This window comes from Sorex fumeus, unplaced genomic scaffold (genome assembly GCF_029834395.1).
Source record: "Sorex fumeus unplaced genomic scaffold, SorFum_2.1 ptg000043l, whole genome shotgun sequence".
Lineage (NCBI taxonomy): Eukaryota > Metazoa > Chordata > Mammalia > Eulipotyphla > Soricidae > Sorex > Sorex fumeus.
In genome coordinates, this window is record NW_026606100.1 from 33269676 (window position 1) to 33291961 (window position 22286).

Here is a 22286-nt window from a genome sequence, read left to right on the forward strand (position 1 = left end):
AATGGATGGATGGGTGGGTGGATGAATAGATGGATGAGTGGATAGGTGGACAGATGGATATATAGATGGATGGATGGATAGGTGGGTGAATGGATGGACAATGAGTAGATGGGTGGATGACTGGCTCGCTGGCTGAATGGACGGACAATGAATGGATGATGGATTGATGGACAGACAGACATAAATGTACATATGTACATATAAGCATATACATATACATACAAGCTTTAAGGATGACCACTCAGACCCCCTGATAACTCTAATTCTCAACAACCAAATCCCTCAAACTGCAGTGGGAATATGTGGCTACATTACTTTGCACTGCTGCCACATAAGCATGTGGGCATTTTCTTGGGTTGCCCCTTCCCTGGAAGAAAGCCTTTCCTCCTCTGAGCCGGGCTGGCTGTACTTCCATCCAGTGTTTCTTTCATCGACAGTGGACTGCATTGATCTGGAGTCAACTTTCCCCATCAGATGTAATTCCTGGAGAGGAAGGACTCTGTCCTTTTCCACACAGTGGTTTTTTAGCACATGCCACTACTCTCCTGCAAAAGTATCACATATTGGGGGCAGTCTATCGTCCAGTCTGACTGATTCATCTTTGTACCCTCACCATGAGCAGCTGCCAGATTAGCAAGCAAAAATACAGGCCTCAATAAAATTTCAATTTTTTTTTAGTAACCCCAGTGATGCACAGGAATTACTCCTGACTCTGCACTCAGGAATTACCCCTGGCGGTGCTCAGGGGACGATATGGGATGCTGGGAATCAAACCCAGGTCAGTTGCATGTAAGGCAAATGCCCTACCCGCTGTGCTATCACTCGAGCCCCAAAATTTCAATTTCTAATAAATGACTCATTGCATTAGTATAAGTATGGCTCAAATGGTATTTGGGGTCTATTCATACTTTTTTTTTAAAATGGGAGGGACAGAGAGAGGAGGGACAGGGAGACCCCCAAGGGCTGGAGTCCATGCTCTGGGAGAGGCTTTGCTTGGTCCCCAGCACCATCTGGCTCTGCCCACACACCTAGCGCCACTTGGAGTGGCCTCTCTCCCTCAGCAGTGCTGCAAGTGCCCTCAAGTTAAAATAATATAAAAATAGTGACTACATCCCTGGAACTCAAACTGGATAGCTTGTATTTACTCAGGGCTTTGAAAGTAGCAGGTAGCCGGTAGCCGGCATATGGGGGGGGGGGGGGGGGAACTGGGGATAGGAGCGGGGGATGCACATGACCTCTGCATTGAGAGCCTGAGGCTCAGGAAGCATGGGAGATATATGGGGTTTTTCTTCCCAATCAATGACAGCTTCGTGGTATCCCACCAGGGTCTCCAGGACGCTGAACCCTTCTGGGGCCTATTCCTCTCCCAACTCTTTCTCATGCTACACGGGTGAGCACTGCTAGAAACATCTAGAATTCAAGATCAGATTGATTCTCAGTGGAATTTTGGTCATCGCGTGTCCAGAAGCCTTTCACTGTGGCCAGTGTGAATCAAGGCTGTGGAGGGTTCTCAGAGGACCTGGGCCATATCAAGGAGGCCCAGTTTTCCTCCAAGTCACCCCTTCTTGCTCCATTCCTGCCCACCCCAGTGCATGCCAGGGTTGATCCTGGGAGAAGCTTTTAGGATGACCACTCAGGGGGATATCTTGATTTATAGCTACGTCTGTGATCAGGCTTGGGGGATCATGCAGGCCAGGTGGGTGAGAAAACTGCAGTCCTGAGAGGGAGAAGTGGGGAAACCGAGGCCTACGGGGCCTTCAGGGCCTCCCATTTGAAGCTTTGGGTAGGATGGGTAGGTCAGGGATTCCCTCCATCCCCGAATCAAGCAAGAAGGACCCTGGGACAACACTGGAATCACTTGCCTGTGCTCCCTGTTATGCCCAGAGCCCCTCCAGGAAGAGAAGACACCACCAGAAGGAGAAGCAGAGAGCGGAAGTGCAGGAGAGCCAAGCTGGGCACAGGAGATGTGTGTGCTGGGAGCCCAGGAGTCCCTCAAGGAGGCATCCACACCCACCGTCCCCATCCAAATATGGCAAACAAAGCCCCCGGTGAACAGCAACAGAGGAGTCGAGACAGGAAGGAGGATGAAGGATCTGAGCACACAGTGACTCGACACAGTAAGCCACACACAAATGCTTTTCCAGGGAGAGGCTTTTCACTGGATTTTCACAGGACACTGTAACCCCCAGAAGGTCCAGAATCAAGGGATGATTAGGCCCCCCACAAAGCAGGAGGATCCGCGTCTCCCAGGGGAAGAGCTGAACATGCCTGAGACCTGCCCCACGCAGTGAGCACCCCCCCATCCTCCCATGGCAGGCCCTGAGGCACGAGCTCCTCCATGGGCTGGGTTGAGGGGTGCGGCAGGTGCAGTTCAGCATCCCCAGGATGCTGCGTGACTCCCTGACGAGTGTGAGAGCAGCCTGGATCTGCTCGGCACCCTCTGCACAGCCCTCGGGATGGGCACCTCACTCTGCAGAGAAGAGGGGTTCCTCTCTCCTGACACCTGCCGACAGAGCCAGGGACTAAAGGATAAGCCAACATTTCTCAACTGGGGTCACATGCCCCCCCTCCCAGGGGACCCCGGGATAGTCCACAAGAGAAAATCCTGTCAGTGGGACCTCCGGAGACAGATGCGTTCAGAAGATGGCCATAGCTGGAAACAGACTGAAAAATGCGGCTCAAAGAAGCCGCTCTTTTTTTTTGGGGGGGGGGCCACACTCAGCGATGCACAGGGGTTACTCCTGGCTCTGCACTAAGGAATTACCCCTGGCGGTGCTCAGGGGCTCATATGGGATGCTGAGAATCGAACCCGGGTTGGCCGCGTGCAAGGCAAACGCCCTACCCACTGTGAACTCTCTCTCTCTCTCTCTCTCTCTCTCTCTCTCTCTCTCTCTCTCTCTCTCTCTCTCCAGGACCTGGTGACTGGCACTAACATTGGTGCCTATGACTCTTCCTCTCTAGGCATCACCATACTTCAGTCAACAGTGGATAAATCAGGACGTTCCCCTCAGCTGGCCAAAGCCATCACATCACAAGATCTGTAAAATGGGTTCTCCAAGGTGTTCCGCTCCGGCCCAGGGTTCAATTCCAAACAACTCTGGTGTGTCCTCTCCACAGTGGGTCTCCAGGACAGTCACTCTCTGCAGGGCCCCTCCTCACACGGGGGTGGGGGGGTGGGGGAGGAGAGGGGGTGGGGGCAGTGGCATTCCTTTGCTGTGAGATTCTGCACTGGGGAGAGGGTGGGGGGCAGGGCAGCGAGCAAGCAGGGAGGAAAGTTCTGACTTGAGAGTTTCTACTGACTCCCAGGCTCCCCCCCACCCCCGGCTCATCAATGAGTCCTTTCAGGGTTCCGTCTCCCCAACTAAGTTATCATTTCCTGTCCTGCACACTAACCCATTGATGGGGTATCAGCAAATCCTACCAGTTTATGCCGGAAGGAGCCAAGGAGATTGGACAGGAATTGAAGGGGAAAGAGGAAGAAGGCGGGCGGCTAAGGAGTGGCTTTCAATCCTGCCCTCAATGGATATTCAATCCCATATTGTTGGATCAGAGGGGATTTGTAACACAGGAAGCTGGCTCGCCTTCGCTCATCTCCTGGGGGAAAGCAGTCAGGACACGGAGATAAAATCAGACACTAGGGGACAAACGTGCAGACCTTGGTCCCACCAAGATGAGTCACCACCAAAGGTTACACGGGGAGCAGCAGGCCTTGGTCATGAGGATCCAGAGTGGGCAGGTCTCACTGCCCCGAGTCAGAATCTCGAACCTCTCTGCTGCCCAACTCACAAAGATTCTGCCCGATCAGGTGCCTGCCACCCATACCCAGGGGTAGGCCCCGATGGTCATGCCTGGGCCACTGAACATGGACGTGCCGACTGGTCCAGAGAGGAACCCCTGACTCGGGCCAGCCAATGCAAGTGTCCTCTAGAACATAGCTCCTTTGGAACTAGCGGGGGAAAAAAATCCAGCATCCATCTCTCTGCTTCTAGAAAGCACAAGATACAGAATTCAGGAGCCATGGGGCTGGAGCAATAGATAGCGGGTAGGGCGTTTGCCTTGCATGTGGCCAACCTGGGTTCGATTCCCAGCATCCTATATGGTCCCCCAAGTGGCACCAGGAGTGATTCCTTAGTGCATGAGTCAGGAGTAACCTCTGTGCATTGCCGGATGTGACCCAAAAAGGAAAAAAAAAAACAACAACAAGAATTCAGGAGCCGTGACAACTGAGTTCCTAGGGATATAAGGCAACAAGGGGCTGCAGACAGATCCCAGAGAAGAGAGGAGAGTCCGAGGGGGGCAGACCTGATTTCGGGGATTCCTGCAGCCCACAGCTTCGCTTGTCTTTCCCCCTCCAATGGGTGGCGTGAACTCCCCTGGCAGTGCCTTCCAACTCGAGACCGTGTAGGCTGGCATGCGTGTAAATCATGTATCGTCCAAAGAGTCGAATTAGCGGGCATCGGGGGAGGCATGAACAATGGAACTGTGGGGAGGATGGGGGGATGGGGGTGGGAGGGATATTATCCATGGTGGTGGAAAATGGGCACTGGTGGAGGGATGGGTATCTGATCATTGTATAATTGAAACCAAAGCACAAAAAATTGTAAATCTACAACTTTAAAAAAAAATAAAATAAAATAAAGGGGGAAAAAAAAATTAAAACACACACAAAAAAAAAATAAAATAAAATAAAAATGAAATAGGGGCTGGAGAGATAGAAAAAAAAAAAAACAATGGAACTGTGGAATCCCTGCTGCCGTGCCGCTGCATGTATCAGAGACACACACCACACATGTGTGAAAACAGGGTGGCCAGAGCCTTATTTGGCCGGGCAGACACAGTGGTATGCCTGCTGCGGGGATGTCTGTAGTTCAAGAAATTGCTTATTTTCTGTTTCGGTCTTTTCTGTGTGTTTGCTTTTCTTTGGCTGCAGTAGTGCTGCAGCTTGAGCTCAGCCTGGGTGTTTACAGACCCATGTCTGTCCCTGTCCCCGCTGCCCGAGCCACGCTCTCACCTCTCCACGCTGGCTTCCTATTCCCGCCCACCCCAGCCCGAGAGGGGACAAAGCAGGATTATTAAAACCATCTGCGGAAGCCCACAGAGCCCCAGGTGTCTGCCTATGCGATCCAAGACCCAGCAAAGCCCAGCTCAGCTGCTGAAATGCCCTCGCTGCCCCGCTGCTCCGACCCGGACTCCGTGGTAGGGGATATGCAGGTGGTTTCAGGTGTATGAGGACGGGAGAGGGACGCGGACACTGTGGGCAAAACTGACACCCGCAGCGCTCGGGTCAACTCACCTGCAGGTCAAAGAACTTGCTGTACCTCCTGTAGATGGTCTGGGATGTGGAGTCGGACCAGGTCACGTTGATGATGTATACCTGGGGCAAAAGGTAAAAGCAGGTAAGGTGAATGAGGCTGGACCAGGCGTTACTTAGGAGGGCTGTGGGTGCTCCAAGGCCAGGACCATTCTTTTTCTCATTCCTGTCCCAAGGTCTGCACCCAAGGATGTGCCATATCCATGGCTAAATACACATGTGCGTGCGCACACACACACAACATACACACACACACACACACACACACACACACACACACACAGGAGCGCGTGTGCCCTCACCTAAGAGGCATTTTACTAACATGCCAAAAAATGATCTTTCTAGGAAGATAGGATCATAGTGGTTGTTATTTCCTTCTCTTCGTTTTCTGTTTTTTTTTTTTTAATACAATGACTGAATCAGGGCTGTGAACAAGATAGTAGCTAATTCCCACTAGTTCTCAAATTTTAGAGCAAACAAGATTCCACAAGGAGTCTTTTCTCATGGCAGCGGAATTCTGAAATTCTGCAGAAAGTAGGTCTGGGCTTAATGGGTTCGAGCACTGACTACTTCATCTTATTAACTTAATTAATAAAACTCTGGTTGGGGGGAAACAGGACGGGTTGGGGAGAGAGAGAGAGACTGAACAGGGACCAGGCAGGGCTGAGGATTGAATATCGGGCTTTTGCATGCACAGTCTGTGCTCCTGCCTTTGAGCCATCTCTCCAGCCCTTTCTTTTTTTGTCTTTTTTGGGGGGTCACAATTGACAGTACTGGGAAACCGGGGGCCACTCTCTGATCAGAGCTTAAGGGTTGGTCCCTGGGTGCTTGGGGACCATGTGTGCCCTGGATCAGACCCAAGCATGAAAAGTATCTTCACTAGCCCTTTAAGTCCTATTATACATTTAAAAATTTTGATTTTTATAAATAATTCACAGCAAGACTGAGTACATAAATACAGAGCTTTCATATTCCTCCTACCTCATAAGTTAGTCACCCCCCTCCCCCGAGAGGTATATTTGTTAAAATTGGGCAGCTATACATTTTTACATCTTTCGAGGTGTATTTTTTGCAGAGCCAGGAATCAAATCCAGGTCCCACGCCACAAAGTCTGGTCTTTAGAACTGAGCCCCAGTTGGACTCTGGGCAACTAGATACATTTGTTTGTTTGGTTGGTTTTTGAGTAGTACTTGGGGGTTATTCCCAGTTCGGTGCGGGGAGGGGGGTGCATTCCTGCAGTGTCTGGAGGACCGTGAGGTGTCAGGGATTGAACTCTGGTCATTACTCCCGCACACTCAGGAGTCTCTCTGGGGCCGACAGCTATATCTTTAACCGCTCCAGGGTGCCCACTGAGGTAGGTCTTCAGGGCACCCTCTGAAAAGCACTCCAGGACACCATAAGCATCATAAGCATCGCACAAAGGTGCAATTCACTTTGGGACCTCCAGGGCTTTGCCCAGCCTCTGGCAGACAGGAGGGGCTCTCAGAAAACATTCTGCTCTGAGAATCAGACCCTTCAACTGAGTGAGGGGAAGGGGGTTGGCAGGAGAAACTTTGGCGCATGGAAGGTAAGGAAAACCTCTGACGCTATTTCAGGACCTCTCTCTCTCTCTCTCTCTCTCTCTCTCTCTCTCTCTCTCTCTCTCTCGCTTTTTTTTGGGGGGGGGTTCACACCTGGCGATGCTCAGGGGTTACTCCAAGCTCTGAACTCAGGAACCACTCCTGGCAGTGCTCAGGGTACCATAAGGGATGCTGGGAATCGCACCTGTGTCGGCCACGTGCAAGGCAAATACCCTGCCCGCTGAACTATCGCTCCAGCTCCAAGGACCCCATTCTCAATGCTCGATGAAGCCTCTTAAGATGTGGCCTTGGGCCAGGAGGAGGGCGGCCTTAGTGGCCAGAGAAGGGACACCCTCTGCCCACCACTTCTGTCCCTTTCACCCGAACCCATAGCAAGGGCTCACCCTCAGGGGGCAGCCTCAGTGAGCGGATGGGGTCTCCTCACACTTCCCCTCACTCTGCTCTTCTACTCTGGCTCCCATCACCACTGCTCAGGGGACAGCGGTAAGGGACAGCAGAGAAACACAGGCCGTCTCAGCCTCACCTTCTTCCTCCAGACAGGCTGAGTGCCACGACCCGCCACGAGGGTCCCGGGGGGCAGATTTCCCACTCGAGTCCCCTGGAGAGTTTTTGAAAGCTCAGGTTCCCAGGTTCTGCCTGACAACTCGAATTCTGAGGGTCCTGGGGGCTCCAGCAGTGAGGGGACATTGTGGCCAAGAAGTCTCAGATCTTGGTCACGGAAGACATGTCAGCAAGGAAAAGAAGTGGTCAGGCCTCCCAACATCCAGGTGGCGACCGGGCAGACACTGGGAACAGCCCCAAATACCAGAGTCCATACATCTTCAACAGGAAGTGGTCCCAGTCCTGTGTCTGGGGATTCATGATCAAGGGTTCTGGTGAGGCCCACTCCCCAGCAAGCAGATGGTCACTTCCTGTGGTACCCCACACCACCGGTGGAGAGGGGACACCACCAGGGGATCTCATCATCCCATCCCACCCTCACAGTCTCACCTAAACCTAATAGTTTACAAGGGCCCTGTACAGGTACCTTCTCACTAGGGATTAGGGCCTGGAAAATTTGGGGGAGACAGAAACATCCAGTCCAGAAGCCCAGCAGCCACACCCATACCCCACCAACACTGGCTTGGAAGCACATCTATCCACCCAGCTTCACAGACTCACAAATAAATCCTGCAATGGGCTGGAGCAATAGCACCAGCCATGTGGGTAGGGTATTTGCCTTGCACGTGGCCGACCCGGGTTCAATTCCCAGCATCCCATATGGTCCCCCAAGCACCGGCAGGAGTAATTCCTGAGTGCATGAGCCAGGAGTAACCCCTGAGCATCGCTGGGTGTGACCCAAAAAGCGAAAAAAAAAAAAATAGAAGAAGAAAAAAGAAAAACAAACCAAATCCTGCAAGAGACCAAGCAAGCTGCAAAAATTCATGGTACACCCATCTCCCAGCTAAGAACTCTGGGGTGCCCTTGGGAGTGGGGAGTGGGCTGAGTCCCTCCTGGATGAAGCCCCAACAGCCTCACTCAGATTCCATAGCTGCCGCCACACCAACATCCCAGGTCCAGTGATTCATGATTAATCTCTGCAGAGATCCCAAACTGCGAAAATTCCAGGTACACCGGTCTTCAGGCTGAGAACTCTGGGGGGGTCTTTTCAGAATGGGGGCAGGCAGCCTCCCCCCCATGTCCTTGTACTTCTGGAAGCTCCAACAGCCACATCCACATCCTGAAACCATTGCTCCATCAACTCATTGGCCCAGTTAAATATCCTGGAGTTACTGGAGCGCATGGCTGCAAATATGCAGCAGCCCCAAATTCTACAATATTGACATCCCGGTAGGCGCACATGAAATTCCATGGGAAAGTAACACAGAAGCCCACTAAATTCTATAAACAAAAACAATAGTGCAGAAGGCTCAACGAGCAACAAACACCTCAGTAAGCCCCCAGACAAGGACTCAATGACCCCATGATGAGGTAGAACAATTTTTACAAAGTTTCACTTACTGGAATAATTCCTTTTATAATTCTATTAGACATTTGGTTGTGACAAGCAATATAAAACAGATTTTTTTTACCTGCTAGGGGGGCAAACTGGGGTGAGGGACAGGTGGGAAAACAGGGACAGTGGTGGAGGGAAGGTCACACTGGTGGTGGGATTGGGATTGGAATATTGAATGCCTGGAATAAATGCATCATGAACAACTTTATAAACCACAGTGTTTAAATAAAGGGAAAAATGAATGTGAATGATGATGATGATGATGATAATCACTGTCACTGTCACTGTCCTCCCATTGTTCATAGATTTGCTTGAGTGGGCCCAGTAACATCTCCATTTTGAGACTTGCTGTTACTGTGTTTGGCATATTGAATATATCACGGGTAGCTTGCCAGGCTCTGCCATGCGGGCGAGATACTCTCGGTAGTTTGCCGGGCTCTCTAAGAGGGATGGAGGAATCTAACCCGGCTCGGCCAGGCTGGCTGTGTGCAAGGCAAACGCCCTACCGCTATTCAGTCCAGAACAGGGGTTACTGCACACAGGGGTGCAAGACTTCATGGGGGCGGGCAGCTCTAAACACAGTGACTGGGAGATGTTGCAGAGTCCTTAGCCTGTACAAAGAGGGATGTTAGTCGGAAATGCATGCGAGACAGGGTCACCACAAAGCCAATAGCTCCAAGTGTCCCTCCAACCCTCCCCCTTGCCCCCAACAAACACACCAGAGACAACTTATTGTATGGGAGCCAGACATGACAGAATACATTTACTAAAAAGCCATCACTTTGATGAGCTACTACTATCAGAGGACAGAGCACTGGGCTGTGTGTCCTGCCTGTGCAGGCCCGGAGCTCACAGTATCTGCTGTAGGAACCATCCATCGTGACCACCGTGGCCTTCACACAATCATCTGTCTTACGAGGTGGCCAGCCCTGTTACCCTTAAGAACAGGAGGAAGCAGAACGCAAGAGAAACTGAGTAACTTTCCCCAGGAGGTCACACAGCTGGAAAAACACAGAGCAAAGGGCTTGAACCCAGGGCGCCAAGTCTGACCCCCCCATACTCCCAACCACACGGGATGAGCACATCTCTCTCCAGGCATAGGTAGGAGCCCGGCTATTTCCTTTTGGGGACCGTCGTTCTCCTTTTAAAATAAAACCACAGGCAGATTGAGGAGTTCATGCACCCCTTGCTGCGGTGGGGGGTGGGGGGCGGGTGCGTCTAGAAGAACAAAGGGAAGTCATGTCAGTCGGGAGAGCCCAAGGCCGAGAAGAGACAGAACCGGGAGGGCCCAGACAGAAGTCAGCATTTAGGAATGCTACAAAACCAGACCAAAAACCAGCTTCCGGGTCTGGGGGTGGGGTGGGGGGGTGCTCTGGGATTCTTCACCAGGGTCACGACCCTCCCCCATCTCCCTGCTGGGCTGACTCCCATCTACTGCCCCCTCTGTGTTAGGCCCCACCCTGCGCCAGGTCACCCCAGTATGGTGGCCCCAGGTGGCTGAGCCCTGGGGGAGGGGGTCCTAAGGAAGTAGTCACCTGGCTTGCTTGCCCGAGGAAGGGCTTAAGTGGGCTTAGCAGGACCCGTGCTGCAGCTCTCCAGTAATTAGGGGCTTCTCTCACGCCTCCCCCCTACTCCACCCCATCACTGGCCCAAGGGCCCTACAGCTGGGAGGTTTTTCTGCAGAGGTGTTGTCTACCAGCCAGGACGCTGATTTGGCAAGAAAGGGGCATTATCAGGGAGAAGGAGCAGAAAGTGGTGTCAGCTGAAACCGGGAGAGCCCGCTCAGGGCCTCCCTCTGGACTGTGAGGCTGACCAGGTTGCAGGGCCATGACTGAGCTCAGGCGTGCTCAAACCTTTCGCATGGAGACTCCAACGGCCCGACTCCCTGTCCAAGACAGAGCAGAGCGTGACCAGAGCAGGTCTTGTGGGGAAAGACGCTCACACCTTCAGTCTTCCCAAAATCATAAAGTCTCTGGAAACCCACACCCTCGAGAGAAACAAACGCCCACGATGCCCGTTGGGGAAATGGCAGAGGGCAGGAGTGAGGAGGGAGGGTCTGTGGGTCCCCATGGTCCCAGATGGCCAGCCAGGACACAGCGATGCTCCCCTTGCCCCTCCCCTAGAAAGCATTTCTTTCCTTGCAGGGCCAAGGATTCTTCCTGCTTTTTTCCCCTGGGGATTCCCCAGGAAAGGGGTGCCCAGAGGTGTTTGGGGCCACACCTGGAAGGGCTGAGGGCTCACTCTATGCTCTCTGCTGAGGAATCACTCCTGGCTGGCTTAGGAACCATATGAAATGTCGGGGATCAAACCCGAGTCTGCCACGTGCAAAGCATATGCCTTGCCTGCTGTACTATCACTCTGGCCCGTTTCTGCTAACATCTTGCACCCCACTTCCATAACCCTCAGCGAGCACAGGGGAGCCTTGGAGGTGGGGAGAGATTGGAGACAAACCCTCTTCCTCAGCTTCTCTGGCACTAACGTGCCCGTCAATCCCCACTCAGGGCCAATCCACTTCCTGGACAGTCCTTAAATCCTGAAACCACAGGCCAGAGACCTCCAGGCAGATAAGCCCAGAGGCTGTCTCCAGGCCTCTTCCTCCCATCTGCAGGAGACTCTTCCAAACTTTCCAGTCCGAGATTATCATCCAGATAAGCAACTGGGTACACAAAATACAGCCCAAGCGGGTTCTGCCACAAAATCTCCTGGCCTGGTCTGGAAACGCTGGTGATAAAGGAAGGGGGAGGGAAGACAGAGGGTAGGGGAGGAGAAGAGAGGGGAGGGGAGGGGAGGGGAGGGGAGGGGAGGGGAGGGGAGGGGAGGAGAGGAGAGGAGAGGAGAGGAGAGGAGAGGAGAGGAGAGGAGAGGAGAGGAGAGGAGAGGAGAGGAGAGGAGAGGAGAGGAGAGGAGAGGAGAGGAGAGGGAGAGGGAGAGGGAGAGTGCAGGTGGGGAAGGGAGGGGGTCGGGTCAGAGGTCAGCCTGGAGAGCGGCTCTGTTTACTGGGCCTGCTTCAGGGGCCCCGATTAACTCCATGGGCCCCCGGGAGCCGCGGAGATAACATTACACAGCAGCTGGCTCTCCAGAAAGGTCTGGAGATTAAACATCCTGCCACCGCATACTGGACTTGGCTTATGTTTCCGGGTGCAGTTTCCCTTCCTTCTGGGTTCTATACCTCCCACCCTGCACCTTCCCTGGCCACCCCAGGCAGATGGCAGGCGCGGGAGGAAACTTCATGAGGGACCAGCGCAGTGGCCAGCTGTCCCCAGAGAGGAAGCCCTCAGCCTCAGGTTCTCCGGTCACACTTACTCCCCTTTCCCGGAGGAAGCACCCCGCACCCCACGGCAGACAGGCGCAGCTCGGGAAACTCCCCACAGACACCCCGCATGGCTCTGGCCCCACAGCGGCACCCCCTGACTCCGAGGCCACCCTGGGCCGCTCGCCGTCTGCTCAGCTCGGCAGGCCCAGAAAGGGCTGAGCTTCCGAGCTGTCCCCTTTCAACGGGAGGATGGACGGCCTGGGCACCAAGCAGACCCCAAGTGTCAAGGCAGCGCCGAAGAGCAGAGCCTGGGCTGCCACCTGGGAGCCACCAGAAATACGGCCTGGCTGCTGCACCAAGGCCAAGGACCTGCCCCAGGAAGCTCCTGGCGTTGACTTTGCTGCTGCAGAAGACATTGAGAGGCCAGGGCCGGGGGCGTGTGGAGGAAACAGGGCGTGTGCGGGCTGCCGTGGACCCTGCCAGCTGTCCCTGGCCCCGAGCCAAACGGAAACTGGGTGTCCACCCTCCCTCACCTGCCCAAGCCACCACGGGCAGGAATCGAGGGCTGTTAGACGCAGTTGTACCGGCACTGCCCAAAGGCCACCTGGTCCGGGCGACACGTGGGGACTGACATCTGACCGACTTGCCACACCCCAGACTCAGCCCCTGGTCCCAGAGCCGCGGGCACAGAGAGAAAGGGGCGCTCAGCGGCTTGCACCGCAGGACCCCAGCACTGTGCTCACCTTGAGGGTGAGCGCCTTGTTTAGGGTCCTGGGGGTGACCCTCTCTTCTCTGGACCCAGTTCGCCCACATCCCTGGGATCCTCCGAGTCTGGGGGAGGAGGGGGCCTCCTCTCTGACTCCCTGAGGGCAGGAGCCCCGAACCCTGACCTGAACAGCCAGGAAGGGAGTTGACATGCAGGGACAGGACACCAGTGCTGGACACAGAGGACGCCCCGTGGCAACAGGTTCTGCCCGCACTTTTTGGCAGAGCTGGAACCAGGAAGACGCGGTGGCCAGGCTAAGGCATCACCCACCCTGACCGCATAGATTCCCAGACACTCCGTCTCACCTCAGGGAGAGCAGAGCTGGCCCCGGGGTCCCACACGGGCCAGGCTGACCCAGCAGGGCAGGACGCAGAGTGTGGCTCCCATACAGTGCTGACTCTGAACGCCTGGCCCCTGGGCCCCAAGCCATGCTGAGCAGTGATGGCCCCACTGCCCAAGGCCCAGTGACAGTATCAGGCCGCACCCCTATGGAACCCCCCCCCCCCCTTCCCAACCACCACCACCACCCAGACCCCCGGGCCCGGACTCCATGTCTAGCCCATCTGTGCTCCTCTCGACAGTGCTCCATCAGTTTTATCACTAGGACCAGTTCTTTTCAGAATAACCCAGCCTTGGACACTCTCTGTCTCCAGTGTTTGGGGATTTCTACCGCTTTCTCCAGAAACCATCATCTCTTTCCCCCCAAGCCCCCCAGAGGCTGTCAGTCCACTGGGTGCCCTGAAGTGACCGAATGAATCCGAAAAATCCACAGGATTGGAAACCCCAGAGAGGGGGTGAGCAACCACATTTGGGGACAGTCCCTCACCCATCCCCCCATCAGTAAGAGGTGACACCCCAGTGGCCTGGGGCCAACACATCCAGCCCTGAGCCAGGGACTTCGTCAACCCCAAGCCCAGCCCTTGAGAGTCGAATCCCCAAACTGATTGAAAAGGTTCTGAGCTCAGTCAGATCAGGGTGCAGCCCCCCACCCCAGCCCTTCTCCAGGGTGAGCTCTGTGGACTGTTCCCTTCCCGTGGACCCGGGGTGCCCACTGGGTGCTGACAGGACACAGGGCCCACGGGGCAGGGGCTGGAATCTATCCTTCCTGGTCTGGAATGAGCCCAGCCCGCTGCAGAAGCAGTAGGCTCTCTCTGAGCCATAAAACCGTAACCACCAGGCCAGAAAGAGTACAGACAGCACGTAGGGCGGTTGCCTGGCACCTGGGCAGCCAACCCAGGTCTGACCCTCAGCACCCCATATGACCTGCTGAGTCCATCAGGAGTGATTCCTTGAGCACTGGGCCCGGAGTAAGCCCTGAAAACTGCCAGGCGTGGTCCCAAAGCAAAAACGAAAAAGGGAGTGCTCATGCTTCTCTCACGGGGGAGCACAGGGAGGACTGAGAATCACTGAGCTTCTGGAACAGTCCAGACCAGATCCTGCCCCCACCCCAACTCCCATTCCACCCCTCGAGGCGCCCGCTGTAGCCTGCTACTCTCCACAGGTGAGACCTTTTTCCCTAGAAGTTTCCTGAGGTGCCTTGGGCTGAGAAGAAACCCACCCACTTTGGGTTCTCAGAGCTTAGGCTGGATCCCCGCGGGGCCACCCCGGCGGGCCTGAGAATTGGGATTTGGGGCTTTGGCACCTTCCTCGTTCCAACCCCACCACCTCATTGCAAGCCCTCACCTCTCTCTGGTCCCGGGACAGTTTATCAGAGCCACAGGCCTCACGTGCTAGAACCAGAGGGACAGAGCAGAGGCGAGGATGTCATCCAGAATGACCAGCCCAGAGGGTTCTGTGTGCCAGGTGGAGTGATGGAGACTCACCGTACCATGAAAATTGGGGCCGGGGATAGAGGGTGGGGGAGCAACGAAGATACATACTGATGCCAGGACTAGAGTCCTAGAGAGACAATGACAGACACGTGTGCACTCTCGAACCCCAGAAAGGATCCCATTCCCCGGCTTCCAGGGCTCAGCTGTAGCCCAGGGACTCTGGCAACAGTCTGGGAAGGCAAGTCTCACGCCACCCCCACCCCAATCCGTGACTGACAGGGGCCCGCTGACCTAGACATACACATCCTGCAAACGTGCCCAACCAACGAGCGTCACACCCCAGAGGGCAAGGCAAAGGTTAACGCACACAGCTGGGTTTCCGCTTCCTGGGAAACACGGGCAGCCAGGCCAGGCCAGAGGCCAGCGGCGTCCCCCGCAGGCAGCCAGCAGGGGAAGTGACCCCACCGCTTCCTCCCCACCATCTGACACACTCACACCTTCCTCTCTGCTGCGCTCAGCAAAGCTCAGCTTTGGACCCCAGACAAAGAGCCATCATTAGGAATTCCGGTGAGAGCACATCGGCCCAGCTTCTGGGACAGCCTCTTGGTGATTCCAACCCAAACTTGTATTTCTTTTGACTTGGCCATTTCCCTTCTAATAAGTTCCCCCACACAAGCGCTGTGGGCACATGTGCATATGAGTCTGTGCCATCTGTATTTCTCTGTGTTGAGATGCCTTGGGGCAGCACTGGAAAGAACAGCAAAAAGAAAAAGACGGTCAGCGTCTGTTGGTTTTAAATTGGTCAAATAAATGCAGCTCATGAGGTGGATCTTTCTGTGTCTTTATGGAAAAAACGCTGATGGTGTACTGAGAAAAGAGAAAAAGCTTGCACAGCAGCACATATACAATATAATTAAATTTGTTTTAAAAGTGTGCATATGGGGATTTGTGTATGAGCCTGTCATGTACATTTTGAAGGTCTGGCAAAACAATCAGCTGACAATAAGAATGGCTATTTGGGATGAGGGCAGGAGACACAGAAATGTTTTCACTTTCCACTCTATACATTTCCCTATTTCTCTTTCTGTTGAACATGTATGACCTTCACAATTTAGGATAGCATTTCCCTCTTTGGGGCCGGGGAGGTAGTATAGTAGGTAGGATGCTTGCCTTGCATGAGGTTGGCCCAGCATCCGATATGGTCCCCCAAGCACCAGGAGTGATACCTGAGTGCAGAGCCAGGAACAACCCCTGAGCACTGTTGGGTAGCACTGTCCTTCCATTGTTCATCGAGTTGCTCAAGTGGGCCCAGTAATGTCTCTATCGTAAGACTTGTTGTTACTGTGTTTGGCATATCGAATATGTCATGGGGAGCTTGCCAGGCTTTGCTGTGCAGGCGAGATACTCTCGGTAGCTTGCCGGGCTCTCCAAGAGGGGCAGAGGAATCGAACCCTGCTGGGCCGGCCGGCTTCACGCAAGGCAAATGCCCTACCATTGTGATATCACTCAAGTCCAACCCTTGAACATTGTTGGGTGTGGCCCCCCAAACCAAACAAAACAAATTTCCCTCTTAGAAGATAACCATGTCCTCTTAGCCTTGGCTCTACCAGTTCCCAGATACTCAGTAAACACATGGAGGATGCAGCAGGGAGTGGATCTGTAGAGAAGTTCAAGTTCAATATTGAGCTCTTAAGGCCCAAGTGCACAAACCTTGTCTACACTTATCATCACCTGTAGTGCTCTAAAAACACTTCTACTATTTCAATCAGGATCTTCAAGGACAGGGATTGGAGAGTTTTCAGAGACCCCCAGATGAGTCCAGTGGTTGTTACAGGTTGAAAACCACTAAACTGAATAGTAAGGTGGGTGAAAATCACTGTCCACAGGAAAAAATACCACTTCAATAAAGAGTAACAAGAAAGTAACATTATTATACACTTTGTGCCAGGAAGAGTATGCTATGGTCAAGAAGCTGGCTCAAAATTTATATTCCGTGCTTTGTCTCCAAGTTCTACCTCCAGTTTAGTTTGACTTTAATTTTTGGAGGGGGTTCCCCAAGCACTGCCAAGGGGGTCCACTCAGGCAAGACTTAGAAGGCCTAAAGGTAGATGCTCAGGCCTGCCAACGCTGGGGCCATGAGGGTCGTCCGGAACAGTACTTGGGGGGCTATGAGGGTTACAATGGTAGCTATTTAGGTATCAGGCGTGGGGCCTTGGTAAGAAAGCCTCCAGCCCTTGGAGCTATCTCCCTGGTCCAGCCTTCCACACCTGCTGGGCATTCGTTGTGTATCTGGGCAGAACCAAGGGATGGCTAAGAGGATGTGGTTGTCTTCTAAGAGTGACTTTTTTTTGTTTTGTTTTGTTTTTTCGGGGGGGGGGGGGGGGCGGCACACCCAACGATGTCCAGGGCTTCCTCCTGGCTCTGCACTTAAGAATCACTCCTGGGGGCTGGAGCAATAGCACAGAGGGTAGGGTGTTTGCCTTGCATGCGGCTGACCCGGGTTCAATTCCCAGCATCCCATATAGTCCCCCAAGCACCGCCAGGAGTAATTCCTGAGTGCAGAGCCAGGAGTAACCCTTGAGCATCGCCAGGTGTGACCCAAAAACAAAACAAAACAAATCACTCTTGGCAGTGCTTGGGGGACCATATGGGAAGCCGGGGATCAACAGGCAGACATGCATTCATCTGTTTGGAGCTGTGATCCTTCTCTCCTTTCTCTGGAAGCCGCCCCTGGACCTCTGTGGTGCTTACACCAGTAACCGAGGTCAAAGTCCAGCGCATCTCCGGCTCCAGCAGGAACAGCTGAAAGAATTAAGAGGTGCTGAGCGCAGGGAAAGCATGAAGAGACACGCGACAGCTGCTGCAAACATTTACGGGACACTCCGTGGGGGCGGTTCCACGGCAGCCGCGCCCAAAGGGAGGCGCTGCGTAGTAGTGAAACGTCAGCGAGAGGAAAATGAGGCTTGGCCGAGGCCAGAACCTGCGGACCGAAGAAGTTCCAGAACAGAAGGTGCTGTGTGGGGAGGGCAGGGGACCATTGGAGAGACTGGGAAGTTACTGCAAAGACCCTCTTACAACTCAGCGCTCCGTCTTCCAGCCCTGCAGACGCCTGATCCCTTTAGCAAGTTCTAGCAAACTTGGCTTTATTATTGGACAAAAAGATGCTTTCAGCACTGAGCAGACAGCTGGAGCACCTGCCCGGGAGTAGGCCCTGCAGTGGGTGTGGGACATCAGGCAGAGAGCCAGTCGGCCTCGTGAGCTCAGGTGGCATGCAGAGACACGCCAGCAACCACTTCTCACGTCCCAGAGCCAGACACGGGTAACAGGGGATGCGGCTCCTTTAGCTGATCAGGGCCGGGCATGGATGTTGGAGCTCAGCCCTGAATGCAAAGAAAACAGGGCAGGCCCACTGCAAAGATGGGTGGACCTCACGGCTTTTGTTTTGCTTTGTGTTGTTTTGTTTAAAGACCACACCTGGCAGGGTTCAGGATCTACTCCCGGTTCTGGACTTGGGGGTGGTTGGGTGGGGTCACTTCCTGCAGTGCTCACCATCCTGTGGTGGCAGGGGCTGAACTTGGGCCTCCTGCATGCAAAACATACACTTAGCCCAGGGAACTAACACTCTGGTCCCAGGAACCCCGTGTTTTGTTGTTGTTGTCGTCGTTTTGTTTTTTTTTCAAATGACAGCAAAAGGGATTTTTTAATGGAAATGTTGATAGGCCCTTAAGTGTATTGGGAGTCGAGGACAATGACAATGATATTGCACTAATAAACCTAATACCATGGAGACTGTCTTTTTTAAAAATGTGTCTTTTCTTTTTATTTATTTTTTTTTATTAGTGAAACACCATGAGGTACAGTTGTAGACTTACAAACTTATTTGCTTGGATTTCAGTTATACAATGATCGAGTACCCATCCCTCGACCAGTGCCCATTCTCCACCACCCATGACCCCAGTAGCCCTCCCACACTCCCACCCCAACCCCCACCCCCACCCCACCCCACCTCTGTGGCAGGACATTCCCTTTTGCTCTCTCTTTCCTTTAGGGTCTTGTGGTTTGCAATAGAGGTATTGAGCAGCCATCGTGTTTGGTCTATGGTCTACTTTCAGCATGCATCTCCCATCCCAAGTGAATCCTCTAAACATCCTTTACTTTGTGTTCCCTTCTCTATCTGAGCTGTCTTTTCCCCCAGCATGTGCAGCCGGCTTCCAAGCCATGGAGCAGACCTCCTGGTACTTATCTCAACTATTATTGGGTGTTCCACTCCCATTCTGTTACTTTATGTTCCCCAGATGAGTGCAGTCTTTCTATGTCTCTCCCTCTCTTTCTGGCTCATTTCACCTAGCATACTTTCCATGTAGCACCACTTGTATGTAAATTTCATGACTTCATCTTTTCTAACAGCTGCGTAGTATTCCATTGTGTAGATGTACCAAAGTTTCTTTAACCAGTCATCTGTTCTCAGGCACTCGGTTTTTTTTTTTTCCAAATTTTGGCTATTGAGAACAGTGCAACAATGAACATAGAAGTGCAGATGTCATTTCGACTGTACTTTTTTGCCTCTCTGGGATATATTCCTAGGAGTGGTATTGCTGGGTCAAATGCGAGCTCGATTTCTAATTTTTTGAAAATTGTCCATACTGTTTTCCAAAAGGGCTGAACCAGTCAGCATCAGGAACCCCGTTTTTGACTCATTCTTAAACCTGGAAGGAAGCCTGACCCCACATCATTGACAAAGATGAATGCAAATGGCATCAAAGACTTCAATGAGAAAGATAAAGCTACAAAGGTCGGGGGCGGGGGGAATGTCTGGATTTTAATTACCACCAGCTACTCCACGGTTTCAAAGATATGACACCAAAATGACAGCAAGAAACAAAAGACAAAGAAAAGGGACAGAACAATGAAGTGGCTTAGGAAGGGCGTGTCTTGCATGTACACGGTCAAATCCCTGGCACAATTCCAGGAGGGCTGCTATTCCTGGCCCCACAGCAATACGTGACCCCACGACAGTGTGGGGGGGCAGTGTGAGCACCACAGTGGTGCAGCCCAGTGATAGAACAACAAAAAAAAACAGGAGAGCCATGGTCAGGAAGTGCAATTCCCGACAAGCACATTGTATGAGCACTGCAGCCACCCTGGGGAGCACCACTACCCGAACTTGAGTGCCTCCGCCAGGTGCGACCCTTGGGAACACGTGGGGCAAGCACCAAGGCAAAAGGAGAGCAACCCTTGGTGAGCACCACTGCCAAGGGTGCAAGTACCACGAGCCCTGGCGAGCACCACAACGCAGATGTGTGAGCACCAGAGCCAGGTATGTGTGCCAAGCCGGATCAGGAGGGCGAGGATCGGGAGTCTGAGGGCTCACTGGGTGGTGAGATGCAGGGGCCAGTGATGGAGAGGGGAGACGGAGCCTCGGAGGGGATGCGTGCATTGAGAAATCGCACCCCACAAGCTTCTGGGTCCCCAGAGAGAGTAGAGTACAAGATGCAGTAGACGGTCGAGTACGGATTTTGATGGGGCAAGAGACTCCCCAGTTTCCAGCATTGCATGGGGGTGCTTCAGGCAGTGCCCAGAGCCAGCAACCCTGACCAAGGCATGTCACAGGCTGTGTCTCAGGCCAGGTCTTCACCCACCCCAGCTGGGGGCTGGGAGCAGAGCTCAGAAACCCCCTCCAGCCTGGCTCAGGACACAGCACAGTCTGACACGTTCTTCTAGGTCCCAAACCCCTTCTCCTGCCCTGGCTACTGCGTGGCCAAGGGGGGCCCTCTCTTCACCCAGTGCCAACTCAATGGACGTCACAGGCTCCAGGGTCCCTGGGGCTGGAGGGTGGGGGGGCGGAGGCGGTGCCAAGCCGGCTGGAGCTATGCCCTGCGCAGCGGCTAGGGCAGCCCGCCAGAGCGGCTGGCTCAGCTTCCCACACTGGCTCCACATCTGGACCAGGCGAGGTGAGAGAGAAGCGCACAACCGCCCGCCCCCCAACGCCCCCCACCATCACGTCATCCAAGCATTCCCTCGGGGAGGGCAGCCCCTCCCTCTGACCTCAGCCTGTTTCCCTTGGCCAGAGGCCCCCCTCTCCCTAGGAGCCCCTCCCCAGTGTGCTGCAGTCACTCGGGCCATGCAGGCAGAGGCGTGAGCGAGAGATTCCAGCCTCCTCCACGGGCGGGCCTCAGGGTGCCGCCTCTGAGATGACAGCTGGCCGTGCAGGGGGGCGCTGGGCACGGGTCCAGAACACCTCAGCCCTCATCTTCCTCCTCCTCCTCCTCCTCCTCCTCCTCCTCCTCCTCCTCCTCCTCCTCCTCCTCCTCCTCCTCCTCCTCCTCTTCTGCAGAATCTCCCTCCTTGCTGCTTTCATCAAGGGGTCCGGGACGGGGAGCCCGGGTGGGGAGACCACCAAGCTGCTCCGGGCATTGCATTCAGCTCAGTCTCTTGTTCTGTGCCGGAGCTTCTGCAGATCACCTTGTTTCTGAGACTCCAGATCTCCACTGCAAAATGAGGGTGAGGGGGACGCACCTTGGGCCGTCTGAGAGGGGACGGAGGGGGTGTGTGTGTGACAGGGGGGTCTGCAGATGGAGCGCTCACATGCGCTGAGATGAACGCCCACCAGATTTCCCAGCTCCTCCAGAGCAATGCCGATACCGGGTAAATCTGCTACTGTTTTTTATTGTTGCTCTAACCTGCTCTATTTTTCATCCAGGTCTCCCCAACAGTGCTCAGGGTTACTGCGACAGCCTGACTGGGTGAGATGGGGGTGGTGGGCACCCGGGCAATGCAGGGGTGAGGAGGGTGAGTCTGGGTCTGGGGGTGCTGAACTCAGGGTATCACGCGTGTAAGGATGTGCTCTGATCTTCGAGCTATCTCCTCGGCCTCTCATTTCTTTTTTCTCATCGTCTTTTTTGGGGAAGAGGGAGCACATCCAGCTGTGCTCAAGGGTTACTCCTGGCTCTGCACTCAGGGATCACTTCTGGTAGGGCTCGAGGAAACCACATAGGATGCTGAGGATCAAACCCAGGTGGGTCACATGCAAGGCAAGTGTGCTGCCCGCTATCTCTCTGGCCCTTCTTTATCTTTGACTTGAGGGTCATACCCAGAAGTACCTGGGGCCACTCCTAACACAGTGCTCAGATCATGCCTGGTGGTGCTCAGGAGACTCTGCAGAGCTGGGACTACCCTGGGGCTCCTGCTTGCAGAGTCCACACTGCCATGCTCTGCACTATCCTCCCAGACTTCCTTCCTCTTAATCATTTACCCTTTTGCCCAACAGCGCTCGGAGGCTACTCCCAGCTCAGTGCTCGGAGGGTGCTCTTGAAGATGCTGGCAGGGAAACCATGTGGTACCAGAAATTGGACCTAGGGCTCCAGCATGCAAAGCCTGTGCTCCCACTCTGGCCGGCTTTCATATTTATCTATCCTGGGTCCTAGGCCAGGTTTTGGAGGGATGTCACTGTACAAAAGCGATTGGCGATTTGCAAGAGATGCCAATGTGAGAGTCTGCGCATCACCCAGCCCCCGCCCTGCCCGGGCTGCACCCCAGAACCTGGAGCCCTCCCCAGAGCACACACAGACCCTTTCTGTGGGGCCAGAGGGAGGGGACCCCAGCCCTGCT

The 22286-nt window shown here is 54.0% G+C and overlaps 1 protein-coding gene across 2 annotated transcripts in view; it reads right to left on the reverse strand.

The window, feature by feature from the left end:
• Positions 1–22286, reverse strand: part of SH3PXD2A (SH3 and PX domains 2A) — a 194713-nt gene that overhangs the window by 138323 nt on the left and 34104 nt on the right. For both annotated transcript variants that reach the window (XM_056120486.1, XM_056120485.1), the window contains exon 2: positions 5294–5374. In XM_056120486.1, coding sequence (XP_055976461.1) covers positions 5294–5374 — 81 coding nt within the window. The remainder of the gene's footprint in view (positions 1–5293; positions 5375–22286) is intronic.